Raw genomic sequence first — 19,402 nt, 5'->3', positions numbered from 1 at the left:
ATTGTTAAGACCAAAATTCTCTGCTGATAATTGATAAGTGGGAACATAATTTTTCACATATGGTTATCAGTATTTCATCCTGGAAACTCAAAATACAAAGGCATAGGCTTTTAGAAATAAAGGAATATAGTTAAATGTGACATAAGAAACATGGGTCCCCAAACATCAAAATAAATCAATAAATTAAAACTAAGGAAATACACTTTGCTATTGTTACAAAATATTATAATAACAAAAGATATATTACTTTATACATTAGTTCCAGCTGAATCACTATCCGATGTACTCCAGAACTACACAGGTGTAGGCTCATTGTACTGTGCCATTATTACGAACTATGGGCATTGCAGCAAAGCCTTCCTAGTGTAGTGTCATATCATGAGAGCACTGCTGCAGAATTATATTATCTACAAGAAGTGTATTGAAATAGAGGTCAGTTGGATTGGTACACTGAGTGGGCTTTGTAATCAACTCCTGAGATACAGGGGGGGGGGGGAGGTTACATACAAATAATTACTCAATATCTACTGAAATTAGTACGCCTGTATGGAAAATGGCATCCACAGTCTTTCACTCACTCACGTCAACAAAGATAGGCAATGTGGCTTGCAATGTTAGAGATGATGTGCTTCTCAGAAGGTCAAGTGTATGTAGCATATCTTACATCGGGCAGACTAGTAGAACAGTTGAGGACAGGTTCACTGGCACACCCAACTAAAACAGCTTGGCAAATCAGTTGTTGCTGAGCACTGCCTCTGATATAATCTCAAGACGAAATGCTCTAAGGCCAGTGTCCTCGTGTAAACACAAAGTTTCTGGGACGCTGTAATTAAGGATTCTAGCAATACAAAGAAGTCCAAAAAGTTTAGTAAACTGGGATGGAGATAGCAGTTTAAATAAGGCTGGGCACCTTGCCCACCAGGGGTGGTAAACACTGAAGGCATTTGCATTTCACGGAATATCAGTGCGGTCTCTGAAAAACAAAAGAGGATCACAGTGTGTAACTGGCACTACGAATCAGTCTCAGCTACGAATAACTGTGTGACGTAGACAGTGTTTCGGTCCAGTTGTAGGCCAGGCAGCAAGTATGCATAGTGACCCAGCTAGCAGCTCCCAAAGGTGACAACTGTGTCTGTTGTTGAAATATCATACAGGAACGTGCATTTCACAACTCAGCTGATCACCTGGAAGCACAGTGTCAAGAGCTTCACTGTCCACGGTGGTGTCGGCCTGCAGTAGTAGTGGGGCAGTGAGGAGGTTGTGGACAGTGGGTGCCAAAAGTCACCCGAGTGGGCATGGAGCAGCTACTGCCACATCTCATACACTTTCTACCTTCCATAGCATGTAGGACTTATATTCATAAATCTTTTTAATAAAATATCGAGTAACAATTCAGCGATAACTTCAGCCTGGGATAATGTTAGCCACAGATAATGCAGTGTCGACACCACAACCTGCCTTCCTATGTTCTCACCTGGAACTAAAAGAGAAAATTAGTGAAGATCAGCTTTGCACTACCTGTCTTAGTTAAGGCTGGAGATCACGAGTGTGTAAAAAGAGCACCGATGCTATTACACTGAACGATATAAGGATTGGTTCCAGTGTTTATCACCACATGTCCCCATTGCACACCTGGACATGCACAAAATGTGAACATATATTTCGTTATTTATTATTATTATTATTATTTTTTATTGCTGTTGTTGTGGCCTTCAGTCCAGAGACTGGTTTGATGCAGCTCTCCATGCTATTCTAGCCTGTGCAAGACTCTCCATCTCTGAGTAACTACTGCAACGTACATCCTACTGAATCTGCTTACTCTGTTCATGTCTTGGTCTCCCTCTATGATTTTTACAGCCCCCTTCCCTCCCACCCCCACTTCCCTCCAGTACAGAATTGATCACCTGGTATCTCAGAATGTCTCCTATCAACCGATTCCTTCTTCTAGTCAGGCTGTGCCCCCCAACTGTATTTAGTACCTCCTCATTTGTTACACAATCTAGGCATTAAATTTTCAACATTCTTCTATAGCACCCCATTTCAGAGGCTTCTAGTCTCTTCATGTGTGAACTCTATCTTGCGAACATGGCTACGTACACTGATAAAAATAGCTTCAGAAATGACTTCCTAAAACTTAAATTGATACTCAATGTTAACATAATTTCTCTTCTTCAGAAACGCCTTACTTGCCATTGCCAGTCTAAATTTTATGTCCTCTCTACTCCAGTCATCCTAAGTTATTTTGCTGCCCAAATAACAAAACTCATCTACTGTTTCAAGTGTGTCATTTCCTAATTTAATCCCATAGCATAACTTGGTTTAATTAAACTATATCCAATTATCCTTGTTTTGCTTTAGTTGATGTTTATCTTATATCCTCCTCTCAAGACACTGTCCATAATTTTCAACTGCACTTCCAAGGCCTTTGCTGCCTCTGAGGGAATTACACTGTCATTGACAGACCTCAGAATTTTTATTTCTTCTCCTTGAACTTTAATGCCTACTCCAAATATTTCTTAGGTTTCCTTTTCTTCTTGCTCAATGTACAGATTGAATAACATTAGTGATAGGCCTACAACCCTGCCTCACTCACTCAATGACTGCTTTCCTCTGTTCCCTCAACTGTTATAACTTCCACATGGTGTAAATAGCCTCTTGCTCCCTGTATTTTACCCCTACTACCTTCAGGATTTAAAAGAGAGCATTCCAGTCAAGGCTGTCAAAAGCTTTCTTAAGTCTACAAATACTGTAAATGTAGGGTTGCCTTTCCTTAATGTATCTTCTAAGATAAGTTGTAGGATCACTATTGCCTCATATTTTGCTGCATTTCTCCAGAATCTATACAAACTTTCCACCAGGTCAGCTTCTATCAGTTCTTCCATTCTTCTGTAAAGAATTTGTTTTAGTATTTTACAACCATGATGTACTAAACTGATAGTCTGGTAATATTCACACACGTCAGCAACTGCTTTCATTCTAATCTATACTAACTTCTTGATTATTCTTAACATTTCTGCATATATGAGTACTTCAATACATTTTTACTGTTCCTAATAATTTATTGAAAAGCTATTGAAACACTGTGTACCTTCCACTTACAAGCAACTATTAATGAAATGCAATGTCTCATAAAACGAGATTAACATAAAATCAGCAAAGAATATACAGAAAACATTCAAATATGGCTCATAATAGTGGAATGAAGCATCACCTGAGAATAAAAGGATGGAAGTATGAAAACATGCACACTGTATGGAGTAGTTTAGTAAACGGAAAGAGTAGCGTTCAATTAAAATTCCGTATTGGCAGTAGAAATGTTGGAACACGTGAGGCTATGCTGACCCTATGACTTATCTTAGAGAATAGATTAAGGAAAGGCAAGCCTGTGTTTGACAAAGTTGATTGGAATACTCTCTTTCAAATTCTGAAGGTGGCAGGAGTAAAATACAGGGAGAGAAAGGCTATTTACAATTTGTACAGAAACAAGATGGCAGTTATAAGAGTCAATGGGCATGAAAGGGAAGCAGTGGCTGGGAAGGGAGTGAGATGAGGTTGTAGCCATTCCCTGATGCTATTCAATCTGTATATTGAGCAAGCACTGAAGGAAACAAAAGGAAAATTTGGAGTAGGTATTAAAATCCATGGAGGAGAAATAAAAACTTTGAGTTTTGCCGATGACATTGTAATTCTGTCAGAGACAGCAAAGGACCTGGAAGAGCAGCTGAATGGAATTAACAGTGTCTTGAAAGGATGATATAAGATGAACATCAACAAAAGCAAAACGAGGATAATGGAATGTAGTCGAATTAAATCGGGTGATGCTGAGGGAATTATATTAAGAAATGAGACACTTAAAGTAGTAAATGAATTTTGCTATTTGGGGAGCAAAATAACTCGCAATGGTCAAAGTAGAGAGGATATCAAATGTAGACTGGCAATGGTAAGAAAAGCGTTTCTGAAGAAGAGAAATTTGTTAACATTGAGTATGGATTTAAGTGTCAGGAAGTCGTTTCTGAAAGTATTTGTATGGAGTGTAGAAATGTATGGAAGTGAAATGTGGGTGATAAGTAGTTTAGAGAAGAAGAGAATAGAAGTTTTTAAAATGTGGTGCTACAGAAGAATGCTCAAGATTAAATGGGTAGATTACGTAACTAATGAGGAGGTATTGAACAGAATTGGGGAGAAGAGGAGTTTGTGGTACAACTTGACTAGAAGAAGGGATCGGTTGGTAGGACATGTTCTGAGGCAACAAGGGATCACCAATTTAGTATTGGAGGGCAGTGCGGAGGGTAAAAATCGTAGAGGGAGACCAAGAGATAAATACACTAAACAGATTCAGAAGGATGTAGGTTGCAGTAGGTACTGGGAGATGAAGAAGCTTGCACAGGTTAGAGTAGCATGGAGAGCTGCATCAAACCAGTCTCTGGACTGAAGACCATAACAGTAACATTGGCAGTTATATCGTGATGTCACACGCACACCACACCTGGGATCCACATGTTACACGTATGTACAATATGTATTATCCCCCACATTGCAGCGAGTACTTCTACCTGTACCGCGTGTCGTACCTGTGGGTCGTCGTGCTGGGATTCCTGCTGACACTCGTCGTGGGCGCCGTCGCGTCGTGGGTGGCGGGCGTCACCTGCAAGGGGGACCACAGCGTGCCGCCGCCAGACCCCGACCTCTTCGTGCCGCCAGTCCGGAGGGCGCTGCTCGCGAGGAGAGGGCGCAGGGTGAGTGGCAGTGGTAACAGTGGCAGCACTGTCTCCAGCTGAGCGATGCCCTGGTAAGTGATTAGGCAGTCAGTTTCAGATATAATCTGTTTGAAGACACATTTAGTATTGGATTAAAAGCTGTTTTAGTGGTGGAGTTAATTATAATGTGTTTCTGAAATAAACCTCTTTCACTTGTATATGAACTATTATGGGAACACAAAAACTTTTGTGATTTCAAATCACATCTTCAGGTGTACAAGATAGGGAATGTACAATGAACATTACGATAAACAGATAGCTATCCTAATAACCTATGCTGACGACAACCAATATGAAGTACTCACACATCAGTGACATGTTTAAACCCAGATACAAAAAGGAGGGGGAGTACTGTTACCCACAACAAGCGGGATGTCGTAATTCAAATTGACAGGTTGAAAACTGAAATATTAAATGTGCACCTACCTACAGTGAAAAGTGCAAAATAACAAAACAAGAAAAGTAAAAGCCCCAGTTAGATACATTGAACGCCCCTGGTTATGAATCCTCACTTCTTACTGGGAAGCTGCAGACAGCAATGCTTCAGCCTCCTCGGTGTGCCAGTGTGTTCATGTGTATCATGGAGGGCACTAGCATCACCAAGCACATAGCAGGGAAAACTACAAACTTTTTTACGCAATCCAAATATCTTGGGAATGTTTGAGGCCTCTGTTACACAGCATAATCATATAAATTATAAAATATGTCTGCAAAAAAATTGTAAAACCAAATAGACCAGAAACAACAAGCCCAGGATCAATAACCTAGCAAATATCACACTACATCTTTGAAAGGTGATCTTAGATAGACAGTATATTGTAACGTCTTAAGTCCAGCTGATTGTTAAGGGTATGTTTGAGGTATAGCTTTAGACTCTTCCACAACGTTTAAGATCTGGTCCTTCACTTCTCTGTCTAAGACTTTTGAATTATTGACTACACCTGTTATGGAGTGGCCAGAATCACGTAAGCTGCTACTTAAAGTAGACTTTGAATTTCTCAGACTGTCGTGTTCTCGAAACATAATAGCAGACCCTCTGCCAGTCTGCCACACATACCTGGCAGGACAATTGTCACAACTGATGCAATATATACCAACAGTGTCATACTTTTCACAGGCCACATACTATTTATTTACAAGTGTTTGACCAAGATTGTGTGGGGTAAAGAACACTATCTTATCTCTTTTGTCCTTAACTTTATTATTAAACTTAATTTATTTAATTTTATTATTAAATTATAAAGTGTCTTTCTTGACTGCAGACTTATTTAGTCTAGTGGCTTAAATGGCTCTCAAGAGACCAATCTTGGTACTTAGTTTTAAAAAAGTCACAAGAGCCATTCTGCTATGACCCCACTGGGGCCGATGTGACAACTCAGCTTCTGTGATGTAGCTACACAACATGCTCTGTGACTTAATGGACGCTGAGAGTCAGAAGAATGGCTCCACTATATATGCCGATCATTTGTGAAAGGTCGTCTCGCTCACCAGAGATTGAGCTTACCGGAAATGCCGTGTGTCATGTTGGATCGCATATAGCAGTGTCGGGGTGACCAAAAAGCTCAATATTCCTGCAAACAAGGCAACTAAAGGTAAAAGGAGAACTACCAAGAAACTGATAATAAAATGGGGAGAAAGTAAAAGCCTGACATATTATATTTAGACATGGCAGAATGTAGTAAGGTACTGTTCCTCCACTTATTGTGATGTCACCCATTACATATACAGGGTATTATAGAAAACTGTTACATATACCTATAGGTCAAGATGGAATAAAAGATGTGTCCGGAAACCAGTATCTGTTGAGATATGGCTCAATGTGTTCTCTCATTCCCATCTGTGTGTTACATAGAAGTATATGCTACAGGCATGCACTTACCATGCATTCTGATGCATTCTTCAGTGCTACTTCACAGTGAATAAGCATTCTTTCAGATATACGGACAACCATTTTGGATTTTGTTTTGTGCATTGGTCATAAGCTACTGCAACATCTTGACATTGTTGATGGGTCGGGCACACATCAATGTTGTTAAATATCCCCAGAACCAGAAATCCAACGGATTCAGATTTGGTCAATGAGGAGACCATGGTACTGGACCTCCCCAGTCAATCCATTTCCCATGAACATTGCAGTGAGATACTGTTACACAATCAGTAGAAAATTGGGTGGTGACCTGTCATGCATAAAACAGTCATCATTCTGTAATGGTAATGTTCTACATTAGTGCTAATAATTTATTGTACAGAAAACTGATATGCGGCACCTGTTTAACTGTATGGTAAAGTCTACGGCCCTAAGAGCCTTTCACTGACAATTCCCACCCATACTCATTCTGAAGTGATCCTGATGCATTATCACTGTGATTGCTCAAGTATTGCATTGGTCCATACATGCATACTGTAGTAATTTACTATGGCATCTCTTGTGAATTCTGCCTCATCTGTAAATAAAATAAAGTCTGAGAACTGCGGATTTTCAACAGCTCATGTCATAACAGGTATTGATTTTTGGACATATCAAAATAAGTACTTTCCTTCTATTATTCACCAATACTAACTCATATAGGAATATATGACACTATATTTAAACACCCTGTATATAATGTATAGGTTGTTTGTTTTGGTATAGGACAACTGAATAGCTCCAAAAAATGTGAATTGTATGAAAAAATGTTCCAGATAAAAAGTTAATATTTTCAAAGGGGACATATATCTGTGCTGCCCACTAACTTCTCTCCCCACAATGCAGTGGTCAATTTTTTTATTTTCAAATGGAAATCTTCATTTTATCGCAGATTTGGAGTCTATGCCAAAAAATACCTAGGGTTTACCTGAAACTTTCTTTGCATTTGTGGTAGGTGGGGCAGTAATGAACAGATTTCAGATTCTCTGGCTTTTGCAATTAAGAACTGACTCATTTCATTCTACATTGCATTTGTGATAAAAGTGTAAACTTTCCTCTTCTGAACAGTTGTTCTTGTGTTCAAAACTTGATTGCACAGTAAAATTTTTTTGTTCAGACCTTTGAAAATGTGGAAAAGAAGCTACTTTTACTATAACATGGTGTTCTGTTCCCTACAGCACCTGGATGATGGATTTCAGTGAGTCCCCTCAAATCTGAATGTGTTCTTCCACACAATTCTAGTACACGCTTAAAATTTTGCTCATAAAACTAGAACCAGCTACATGTGTTGTTTTTTGTGCATTCAGATAGTTGTTAATCAAAATAACTTAATTGCTTAATGTATATATGTTTTCTCTACTTTTCTGTCTTTTATGTTACTATTGAAATTCAACAACTGCATAATTTATTGAAATTAAAATTTAAAAGAGTCTTGATTTTAACTACTTTTAAGATCACTGACCATGTTTTCAAAAATCTTATACATAATTTATTGTTCTGTAAAGACAGATTTATATGCATCTGTAAACAGCTGCTGCTACAGAGCAGAGGGCTGTTCGTGCACAACCGTGTACAGTCACTGGGCTGCTCAGTCAATATAAAGTCACTTCTGCAAATTCCCAGTTGCACAATTACTTACAATAGACAAAATATTATTGCTACCTATTAATTTTTTTAAACTCCTTCTGAAAAGCCATTGGCACTGAAATGTGAATTTGTCTCCATTATCCATTTTTTTTTCTTTTTCTTTTTTTCTTTTTTTTATATAAAGTGGTTTCACTGTTGAGTTCTTTAATCATTCAGGAAACTAAACATTCCTAAAAGAAGAATTACAAATTTGGCCAAGTACTGGACCAACATAGGCAGCATAGTGCTTTAGTATTCTGCTAGATAATCCATCATGTACCTGAGAGTTCTTAGTCTTCACTTATTTACTCAGTGACTGAATCTCCACCTTTCCAGTATCATAGAGGTGTATTTCAGATAGCAGTCTTTGAAAGCCGTTTCCTGAGAGAATTAGATAATTAGCTGGAGAAAGTAAGATTTTATTTAACTTACCCACTATATTCGGAAAGTTACTGTTAACTACTCTACATTGTACTTATTGTTGAAAGTTACTTAAAGTTCACTTATAACTTCCAGCAACTGACTTATGCAGCAGCAGCAGCAGTAGTAGTAGTAGTAGTAGTAGAAGAAGAAGAAGATTTCAGAGTAACCAAACTAACGGGACTGTAAACTTAAAGAAAGGCAAAACTACACTGTCCACAAACAGGCTTCAGTGATGGGCCTGGGTGTAGCTTTTCTGGCCTGCTGTGAAGGTATTGTGATGTGGTTGTGCTGCAAATGTCTGCATATCATAGACATTTGCAACCCAACATTTACATTATGCACTGTGTGTCTTGTTTGGAAACAAATTTGTTCCATTTGCTCACGATTCTTGCTGCCAACATCAGTAATGTCCATTTTAATCTTTCCCCTCAAGCTGGATTTTCAAACAGCTCAGTACTTTCTCAGGTTTCTTTTCTGGCAGTGTTAGCTGTATGTTAACAGTGGTGCAGAGTAGTATGGATCGAGTTGGCCAATACATCTAGTGTGAAGGTTCACTGAATGCAGTGGAAGGAACAATACAGTGAGGCTATAATGAAATGTTCTCACATGGTTGGCAAACCATATCATAATATCTTCATACCACATCAGAAAAGCTACAACCAGTGAACAGTGGAATTCTGTGTCTCTGTAAGCTCAATGTCCTGTTAATTAGGTTGCTCTGTAATCATCATCTCCTTGTAAAGTCAATTGCGGGCAGTTACAAGTGAAGTCCAAATATTTTTCCATGACAATACAATATACAGTATTTAACAATTAGGTCCCGTATATAGCAGCTGAGTCAAATAAAAGCTTAGTTTGCAGCCCAATCCAGATATGAAAAAAAAATAAAAAATAAAAAATTGTGTAAAGAGTCAAACTAGAAGCAATTATTCTGTAAAAAGCCACTGGATAGCATGGATTTCTCATACCAAAACGCCCTGAGATATTGCTCAAGAATCTCTATATCACGTTTTATTTAGGGCAAAACAGTAGTGGGCCAAATACTGATCCTTGTGGATCTCCATACTTAGTGCTTTTCTCACTGTGAATTTGGTTTTATTCCTGTATTATAATTTGCTAATGTGATCTGTTTTCTGTAACTGAGACAAGACTCTATTCACAATGCAACATTTTATAGTTTCTCTTGTAGCATTAAAAGATCTGTGCATCTGAAGGCCTTGGAAAAGTTCCATAAAATATTGACAGTTTAAAGTTTTTCCTATTTGGCTCTAGCACAGTCAGTGGGTGCAGCCAGTACGTATCTGTGTGCAGGGCTCCAACCCGGTGCAGCTGACACGTGTGGCCGGTGACCTGTCCAATGGTGTGGGACCAGCTGCAGACACCAAGAGCCAGGAGGAGCCGCTCAATGGCATAGGTGGCCACCACGTCACCTCAATGTGATGTCGACAGAGTACAGTGGGGACTGCTGTGAGCTGAAAGGTGGATCCACATGGCATGCGACCATGAATTTTTGTTCCCTGTACTTGAGGGATCATCATAATTTGACCCAAGATAAACAACAGACCTGGTACTGACACTTATGGGACCCACATTTGATGTTATACAATTGTCAAGTTTGTTTCGTTCTTGTGTATAAGTGCACCAGTGTGACCCTCTACTTTCTATTCTGAAGGTTAGATGCCATTTGTAGAAGGCATGATGTCACAGACTGTAGCAAGGTCACAGAGTATACTGACTGGATAATTTTTCTTGTTTACCTGTGCCAGAACTTAATTTGTGAGGTCATGCTCAGCTATATGTGTGTTAGTCCTTTCATCACCACCACCTGGTACCAAATTATACAGGGTGGTAGAAAAAGGTACGGCAAAACTTTCAGGGAACATTCTTCACACACAAATAAAGAAAAGATGTTACGTGGGCATGTGTCCAGAAATGCTTAATTTCCATGTTAGAGCTCATTTTAGTTTCGCCAGTATGTACTGTACTTCCTCGATTCATCGCCAGTTGGCCAATTGAAGGTAATCTTGACTTCGGTGCTCGTGTTGACATGCGACTCATTGCTCTACAGAACTAGCATCAAGCACATCAGTACGTAGCATCGACAGATTAGTGTTCATCACGAACGTGGTTTTGCAGTCAGTGCAATGTTTACAAATGCGGAGTTGGCAGATGCCCATTTGATGTACGGGTTAGCACGGAGCAATAGCTGTGGCACGGTGCGTTTGTATCGACACAGATTTCCAGAACGAAGGTGTCCTGACAGGAAGACGTTCGAAGCAATTGATCGGCGTCTTAGGGAGCACGGAACATTCCAGCCTACGTCTCGCGACTGGGGAAGACCTAGAACGACGAGGACACCTGCAATGGACAAGGCAATTCTTCGTGCAGTTGCTGCTGTACAAGGTAACGTTGACCACGTCACTGTATGGAGAGTGCTACGGGAGAACCAGTTGTTTCCGTACCGTGTACAGCATGTGCAGGCACTATCAGCAGCCGATTGGCCTCCACGGGTACACTTTTGCGAATGGTTCATCTGACAATGTGTCGATCCTCATTTCAGTGCAAATTTTCTCTTTACGGATGAGGCTTCATTCCGACGTGATCAAATTGTACATTTTCACAATCGACATTTGTGGGCTGACAAGAATCCGCACGCAATTGTGCAATCACGTGATCAACACAGATTTTCTGTGAATGTTTGGTCAGGCATTGTTGGTGATGTCTCGATTGGGCCCCATGTTCTTCCACCTATGCTCAATGGAGCACGTTATCATTATTTCATACGGGATACTCTACATGTGCTGCTAGAACATGTGCCTTTTCAAGTACGACACAACATGTGGTTCATGCACGATGGAGCTCCTGCACATTTCAGTTGAAGTGTTCGTACGCTTCTCGACAACAGAATCGGTTACCTATGGATCGGTAGAGGCGTACCAATTCCGTGGCCTCCACGCTCTCCTGACGTCAACCGTCTTGACTTTCATTTATGGGGGGGCATTTGAAAGCTCATGTCTACACAACCCCGGTACTAAATGTAGAGACTCTTCGTGCTCGACCGAGCGAGGTGGCGCAGTGGTAAGACACTGGACTCGCATTCGGGAGGACGACGGTTCAATCCCGCGTCCGGCCATCCTGATTTAGGTTTTCCGTGATTTCCCTAAATCACTCCAGGCAAATGCCGGGATGGTTCCTCTGAAAGGGCATGGCCGACTTCCTTCCCCATCCTTCCCTAATCCGATGAGACCGATGACCACGCTGTCTGGTCTCCTTCCCCAAAACCAACCAACCAACCAATCTTCGTGCTCGTATTGTGGACGGCTGTGATACAATACGCCATTCTCCAGGGCTGCATCAGCGCATCAGGGATTCCGTGCGACGGAGGGTGGATGGATGTATCCTCACTAACGGAGGACATTTTGAACATTTCCTGTAACAAAGTGTTTGAAGTCACGCTGGTACATTCTGTCACTGTGTGTTTCCATTCCATGATTAATGTGATTTGAAGAGAAGTAATAAAATGAGCTCTAACATGGATAGTAAGCGTTTCTGGACACATGTCCACATAACATATTTTCTTTCTTTGTGTGTGAGGAATGTTTCCTGAAAGTTTGGCCGTACCTTTTTGTAACACCCTGTATAAATATTTTTGTGGATTTGTGGTTGTCAGAGCAACACATTTTCTTAAGCAAGCAGCAGATTTCCAACTTTAATAGACAGTTATCCAGTGAAGAATCACAATACTACAACGTAAAAGTCCATGCTAGAAAAATATCAGAGCTATAGGATCTCATGGAAGACCTCATGGAAGAATTACAAAATGTGTGAAAAGAAATATATATACTCTTATATAAATGGTATTCAAATAAATGAATACTTGCTTTCCAAATAATAATCAGTCACACCACTGAATACCTCAATATTATGAACATTTGTTGCCTGCTTTCATAGAAGGAGCAATAAGTCCATACACCAAAATTCCAGAGTTTATTCCTCGAGTCATTACTCTTTCCATTCACTGCAGCATTTTCAAAAATGGCATTCCTGTGATTCAACTTCCTCGGGGGTGACAATCTCCCACCCACTTGCATCAGTAATTACATAAAGATATCGTGCATTGGACAAACCAATAATACCACTTTTTATCCACTGAAATAACGCCTCTCCAGCATTTCCATAGGTTTGATATAATCACGCTGTAGGAATGTCATTTTTAAAATGGATTATTTCTCTGTGTGTAACTATCTCCCTTACCTCACAAAAAAGACTTTGCATTTCGGACATAATACAGACAGAATTGTACGAGGTAATGGTGCAGGATGAAATGTATATATGTGGTACAGTGGGCTGTGTCTTCTGCTGTGCACTTCATAATGAACTTCAGAATTAACTGAAATGTGTAAGAAGTAAAATCAGTAGAGATGAAATCAGTGAAGGTAGGAGGGAGGTCTCGAAAGTTCTCTGCCTCATACTGAAAAACGTGCATTTATGTTTCCAGAATGTTTTTCAACATAATCTTCTTTTGGAAGGGTTCTCTTCCACAGCTGGAGTTGCTTCTGTGTTAGGTGAAAAATGCTGATGAACAAGAGCAACTTTGAATTTTAAGAGGAAATGGAAGTCTGAGTGAAACATGCCAGGGGAATAAGCTGAACTTTCATCCAACATATTACAGTGCATATCTAAAAGTAAATTATGTCAAGGTTGTCTATTTACTGCCATTAGGGAAACTCCATGATACACTGTCACTGCAATGAAACTTCTAAACAAACAAAGATTACTGCATAACAGGTGTAAAACAAATAGTAGGGCTATAGATAGATGCTGAATGAAATGCATTTGGCTGTCAAGAGATCAATTACTGATGCCTTCAATGACTACCATAGCAGAATATTGTGAAAATGACATTTCACAGAAACCAAAGAAATTCTGTTCCTATGTAAAGGCTGTTAATGCTCCAAGTTAGCGTCCAGCCGTAGTGAATGAGACAGGAACTGAAATTGAGGGTAGCATAGCAAAAGCTGAAATGCTTAACTACATTTTCAAATTTCCTTTGCAAAGGAAAACCCAGGAGAATTGCTCAACTTTAGTCCTTGTACCACTGAAAAGATGAATGAAAGAAGTATTAGTGTCAGTGGTGTTAAGAAATAGCTGAGATTGTTAAAACTGAACAAAGCTCCAGGCCCGATTGAATCCCTGTCAGAGTCTATACTGAATTTGTGGCTGAGAGCCCATCTTCTAATTGTAATCTATCGTAGATCCCTCAAACAAAAAACTGTGCCCAGTTCTTCGAAAAAGGTATAGGTCACACCTATCTACAAGAAAGGTAGTAGAAGTGATCCACAAAGCTGTCATCTAATATCCTTGACATCAATTTGTTGTAGAATCTTAGAACATTTTCTGAGCTCAAACATAATGTTGTACATTGAATAGAATGACCTCCTCAATGCCAGCCAGCATGATTTTCAAACCAAACTTTCACTTTTCTCCCATGACATATTGAAAGCTCTGGATCAAGGCAACCAGGTGGATGTTATGTTTCTTGTTTTCTGAAAAGGATTTGACTTAGTACCACAGCTTTCCTTATTGTCAAAAGTATGATCATATGAGGTATTAAGTGATATTTGTGACTGGATTGAGGACTTTTTTGTAAGAAGGATGCAGCATGCTATCTTGGATGGAGAGTCATTGTCAGATGCAGAAGTCATTTTAGCTGTTGTGACGCAATTAGTGTTCTTGTTGTATGTTAATGACCTTGCAGATAGTATTAATAGTAAAATCAGGATTTTCACAGATGATACAGTTATCTATAATGAAGTACTATCTGAAAGAAAGTGGGATAAATATTTTATAAATATTCAGTTAGATCTTGATAAGATTTCAGTGTGGTGCAGAGATTGGCAACTTTCTCTAAATGTTCAAAAATGTAAAATTTTGCACACGACAAAATGAAAAAAACTCATTATCCTATTACTATAATATCAATGAGCTACAATTCAGATTGGCCAGCTCATACAAATACCTGGTTGTAACGATTTGTAGGGATATGTAATGGAATGTTCATACAGGCTCATTTGTGGATAAAGCAGCTGTTAGACTTTGCTTCATTGGTAGAATACTGTGGAAGTGCATTCAGTCTACAAAGGAGATTGCTTTCAAATCACTTGTGTGGCTCGTTCAAGAATATTGCTCAAGTGTGGGAGCCATACCAGACAGGACTAACAGGAGATATTGAACGTACATTCTGACAGCTATTGAACTATATGAAATAAAATCATCATCAAATTCTGAATGGCTTGCGTTAGGATGTTCAAACTACATGGTTGGCTGCAGGGCATGATGGGAATTGGTATGTGAATTCACACATGCCTTTCACCATTTGCATGCGAAAATGTCACAGCACAGTGTGCCTGAGTGTATAGCGCTTGTAAAGGCTTACCATACGAGCAATAGCACCCCAACTGTGGTCCGAAGGAAATAGTTCAAGCTGAAGACAACTGGTCCAAGTGTGCTAACAATCAACAATTTGATTTGCAAGTTTGAGAGAATGGGTAGTGTTGTGAGGACAGTGTCGGCAATATTGGTCATCCAAAAAGGCCGAAAACTTCAAGAATATGCATGCTGTGTTTCAAACCGGCCACAGCAAATTGATCAGATGAGCTGCACAACAGGTGGGAACCAACCGTACAAAATTCAAACCCGTCAGCCGTTAAGCCCCAAGGGTATGGAACAGTGGTTGTGTTTCATCAGCACTATTGTCCACAGAATTGACAAACAGGACTTTGATCTGAATATTGTTCGGTTTAACGGAAAAGTGCATTTTCATTTAGACGAGTCCGTCAATAAGCAAAACTGGTGCATTTGGGGGGACTGAGAATCTGCATTTCATTATCGAGAAGTCTCTTCACCTTCAATGGATGTCTGTGTGGTGTGCAATGTCCAGTCGTGGAACAATCGGTTCCGTATCTCTTGCTGGCACAGTAACTACCTAACAGTATGTGAATGTTTTGTAAGACAATTTTGTCCCCATTATCTAAAATGATCCCTATTTTGACAAGAGGTGGTTCATGCATGACAGAACCTAACCCCACGGAAGCAGGAGTGTGTTTGATGCCCTGGAGGAGCACTTTGGGGACCCCATTCTGGCTCTGGAGTACCCAGAGGCCACTGGCACAGGCTACATTCCCCTCATCCAGATTCTCTGGATCTGAAAACATGTGACTGCATTTTGTGGGGCTATATTAAAGACAAGGAGTACACAATAACCCCAAAACCATTGCCGAGCTGGAAAACGCCATTTCGGAGGTCATCGACAGCATCAATGTTCAGACAATTCAACATGTCGTGTACAATTTCGCTATTCATCTGCGCCACATCATTGCCAATGTTGGCAGATATATCAAACATGTCATAACCTAAATCCAAATATCTGTAGTGACATTTACATGTTGAATAAAGTGTATGCATGCCATAGTTTGTAACTAATGTAACTTTTTTTCATATAGTTCGATAGTTGTCACCCTGTATACAGAGCAGGGCAGCTCAAATAATCACAGGTTTGTTTAATCCGTGGAAGATTGTCAGAGAGATACTGAAGGACCTGAACTGGAAGACTCTCAAAGACAGATGTAAAGTATCCCCAGAATGTCTACTGACAGAGTTTCAAGAAGCAGCTTTAAATGATTACTCTAGGGATATAGTACAATCCCAAATGTATAACTCACACAGGGACTGTTGAGGATAAGATTAGAATAATTACTGCATGCTCAGAGGCATTCAATCATTCTTCCCGCACTCCATACATGAACGGAACAGGAAGAAAGCCTAATAACTGGTACAATACAATGTATCCTCTGCCACGCACCTCACAGTGGATTGCAGAATATGGATGTAGATGTAGATATGAATTTCAATTATGTATGACTCAATATAGTGAAAATAGTATAAAATATGCAACATATCTTCTCATTGTAAAAGAGACTGAGATTACGCTGTTATCAGCCTTATTTCTGCCGCAAAGCTCTACAATCCCCCCCCCCCCCCCCCCCCCCCCCCCCCCCGTGCAGACACTCCCCTCCAACAATTCATTGCTGCCTCAGGATTAAGTCCTCTCAGTCAAACTACTCTTTCTGTCAAGTTGTGCAATAAATTTCTTTTTTTTTCCATAATTTGGTTCTGTACCTCCACATTAGTCTAGCACCATGTCTCTTCCCAGAAGTCGATATCATTGACATTAAACTTCTATACAGGGCGGAACTTAAGAGAGATACTTTCAGAACAGACTGACGTAACACTTAAATTTGTATTTGATGTTAATAAATTTCTCTTTTTCGGGAAAACTTATCATCCTATTTACATTTTAAATCGTCTCTGCTTTGGTTATTTTGCTGCCCAAATAGCAAAACTCATCTGAAGCTTTCAGTGTCTCATTTCCTAATAAAATATTCCTGACCCCTTTTGTTGGTGTTCACCTTGTAACCTCTTCTGAAGGCATTATCCACTCCATTCGACTGATTCTCCTAGTCCTTTGCTGTCTCTGATACAATTATGATGTTATCAATAAACTTCGATTTTTTGTCTGCTCCCTAAATTTTAATTCCCTGTCCAAAATTGTCTGGTTTCGTTTTCTGTTGCTCAATGTACAAACTGAGTAACTTGGGAGATAGCCTACAACCTATTCTCATTCCTTTTGTGTCCTTTAGTTCTTGTAACTGCAGTCTGGTTTGCTGCAACCCTGACTCATTCCTCTCACACCTTTTAATTCCTATAACTATACTCTGGTTTCTTTACAGAGTGTAATCTTATGCATCCTGAAGTTTATTCCTGCTGTCTTAGCAACTTCAAAGAGAATATTCTCCTCCAATTTGGCTTGTATGATTCTTTACATTCTTCTATAAATAATTTGCCAGTAGTTTGCAGTCATGAATTTTTAAACTTATGGTTCAGTATTATCACACCTGTCATTTGCCTTCAAACCTGTCGCTTGCCTTTTTTGAAATAGCAGTTATAAAATTTTTCTTGATGTTTGTGGGTATTTCACCTGTATCATATGTCTTGAACACCAGGCAGCATAGTTTTGTCATGGCTGACTCTTTCAAGGAGCTCAGTATTTCTGCGGGAATTTCATCTATTTCCAAGTGCCTTGGTTTCACTTACATCTTTCAATGCTCTGTCAGACTCTTCTCACAATGTCATATCTCCCATATCATGTTCATCTACTGCCTCTGTATATTTCTTCCACATTTCAGCCTTCCTTTCTTTGCTAAATATGAGTTTGCCCTCTGAGCTTTTCCAAAGGTTTCTTTAATTTCCCTTTACACAGCATGTATGTTTCCCACAACCACGTAAACTGAATGTTTGAAATCCAGTATGTGTGACTGCTGTTTTTCCTGTTATTGTGTTGCAGGTGCTGATCTGTGGGTTCCCAGCCTGAGACATTCCAGCCTTCTCTACAGAGGCTGCAAAAATTTGGTCTATTTATTTTCTAGTTTTGTAAAAAAGGAAAAAAAAATTATAAACACTCAGTATTCCTCAGTTTGTAATAGCTTTGCTTTTTATTCTCAGTTCTCTTCTGTTCAGCTGAATTGCTACAAATAATGAAGCGCTGCAAAATCAGTTTTATAGGTGCATGAAGTCTCGACAGAAGCAGCCAAAGAGAGTGGGAGAGATTATATGAGGCAGAAAAATGTTGCTGAAGTTAACTGGGGATGCAATACTGCGCAGTGTAGAAACTTTTACAAATGTAACATTTCAGTGGACTTATTAAATATGGGCAATTGCTTACCTGGTAAACTGTGAGCAAAAGTATGACAATAATTATTACAATATTGGAAAAAGTTCTAACCAGGAAATCAGTAATCGTGTGATGAAGAACAATACTACAGGAGGGTGGAGGCATTGAATGGTGTAAAGATGGTTGAATAATATTGTTGAATGGCATAGAAAAGATGCTTCCAAAATAAAACTAGTTGCCTATAAAAGGTCACAGATACAAACCAATCACAAAATTTGCACATGTAAATTTTCCATCATATTTGCTGCACTGTAATTATTTTTCTAGAGCACATTACACTTTAAAATAATCTGTCTTGTCTTGTGTGTATGGGTTCCTTGCCAAAGTAAATTTTTTTTAAGGTTAAAACCATTTTTCCATATCAGCTTTAAATTTTTTTTAAATATGTATGTTTCTTTATTTCATCATTCACTCACCCACTGTCAGCTGATTTTTGGCTCCTATGTTAAATTGAGTAATTCAAAATCAAGCTGCATCTGTACTTCACTCTTTTGAATAATGCATCAGTTTAAATAGAACTGCATTGCTATCTGCACCACTTCCGTCACGGCTGAACTTATACAAACACATATTGCATAAATGGCAAAGAAATCAACAAATATGGTATTTCTAAAGTGGGTTCAACTTGTACAGTGTAAAAAGAATTTAGTGGTAAACATGTTTTTCATCCATTCATTCACACATTTTGTTCTGGTTCCACATTAGGGGTATGGAGTGAGTTAAAGTATTCATTAAAAGGTGTGGGTAGAGACATGAAATTTGTCGAACATTTGCTGTTGTGTTATCCCTGCTTTTTTCGTCATCTTTACTGTCATGACAAGTTCCATTGTCTGTATTCTAGCTTTACTGCTGGTTTTGTAGAGCTCCACAACTTACCTGGTTAATCTGGTTGACTCCATT

The 19,402-nt window shown here is 39.3% G+C and overlaps 1 protein-coding gene across 8 annotated transcripts in view; it reads left to right on the top strand.

Moving 5' to 3' along the window:
- Positions 1–19,402, top strand: part of LOC126213498 (putative sodium-dependent multivitamin transporter) — a 1,462,669-nt gene that overhangs the window by 826,256 nt on the left and 617,011 nt on the right. For 4 of the 8 annotated variants that reach the window (XM_049941330.1, XM_049941328.1, XM_049941333.1 and 1 more), the window contains exons 11-13: positions 4,541–4,736; positions 10,024–10,191; positions 18,116–18,741. The exons of 1 other annotated variant lie outside the window; for it this stretch is intronic. In XM_049941330.1, the coding sequence (XP_049797287.1) occupies positions 4,541–4,736; positions 10,024–10,152 (325 nt within the window). In that variant the 3' untranslated portion in view covers positions 10,153–10,191; positions 18,116–18,741. Of the gene's footprint in view, positions 1–4,540; positions 4,790–10,023; positions 10,192–18,115; positions 18,744–19,402 lie in introns of those variants that run through there. 3 more of the 8 variants (XM_049941334.1, XM_049941332.1, XM_049941336.1) reach the window with 3 other exon arrangements.

This window comes from Schistocerca nitens, chromosome 11 (assembly GCF_023898315.1).
Source record: "Schistocerca nitens isolate TAMUIC-IGC-003100 chromosome 11, iqSchNite1.1, whole genome shotgun sequence".
In the NCBI taxonomy this organism is placed as follows: Eukaryota; Metazoa; Arthropoda; class Insecta; order Orthoptera; family Acrididae; genus Schistocerca; species Schistocerca nitens.
The sequence above is the reverse complement of the archived record's forward strand: the minus strand, read 5'-3'. Positions and strand labels throughout refer to the sequence as shown.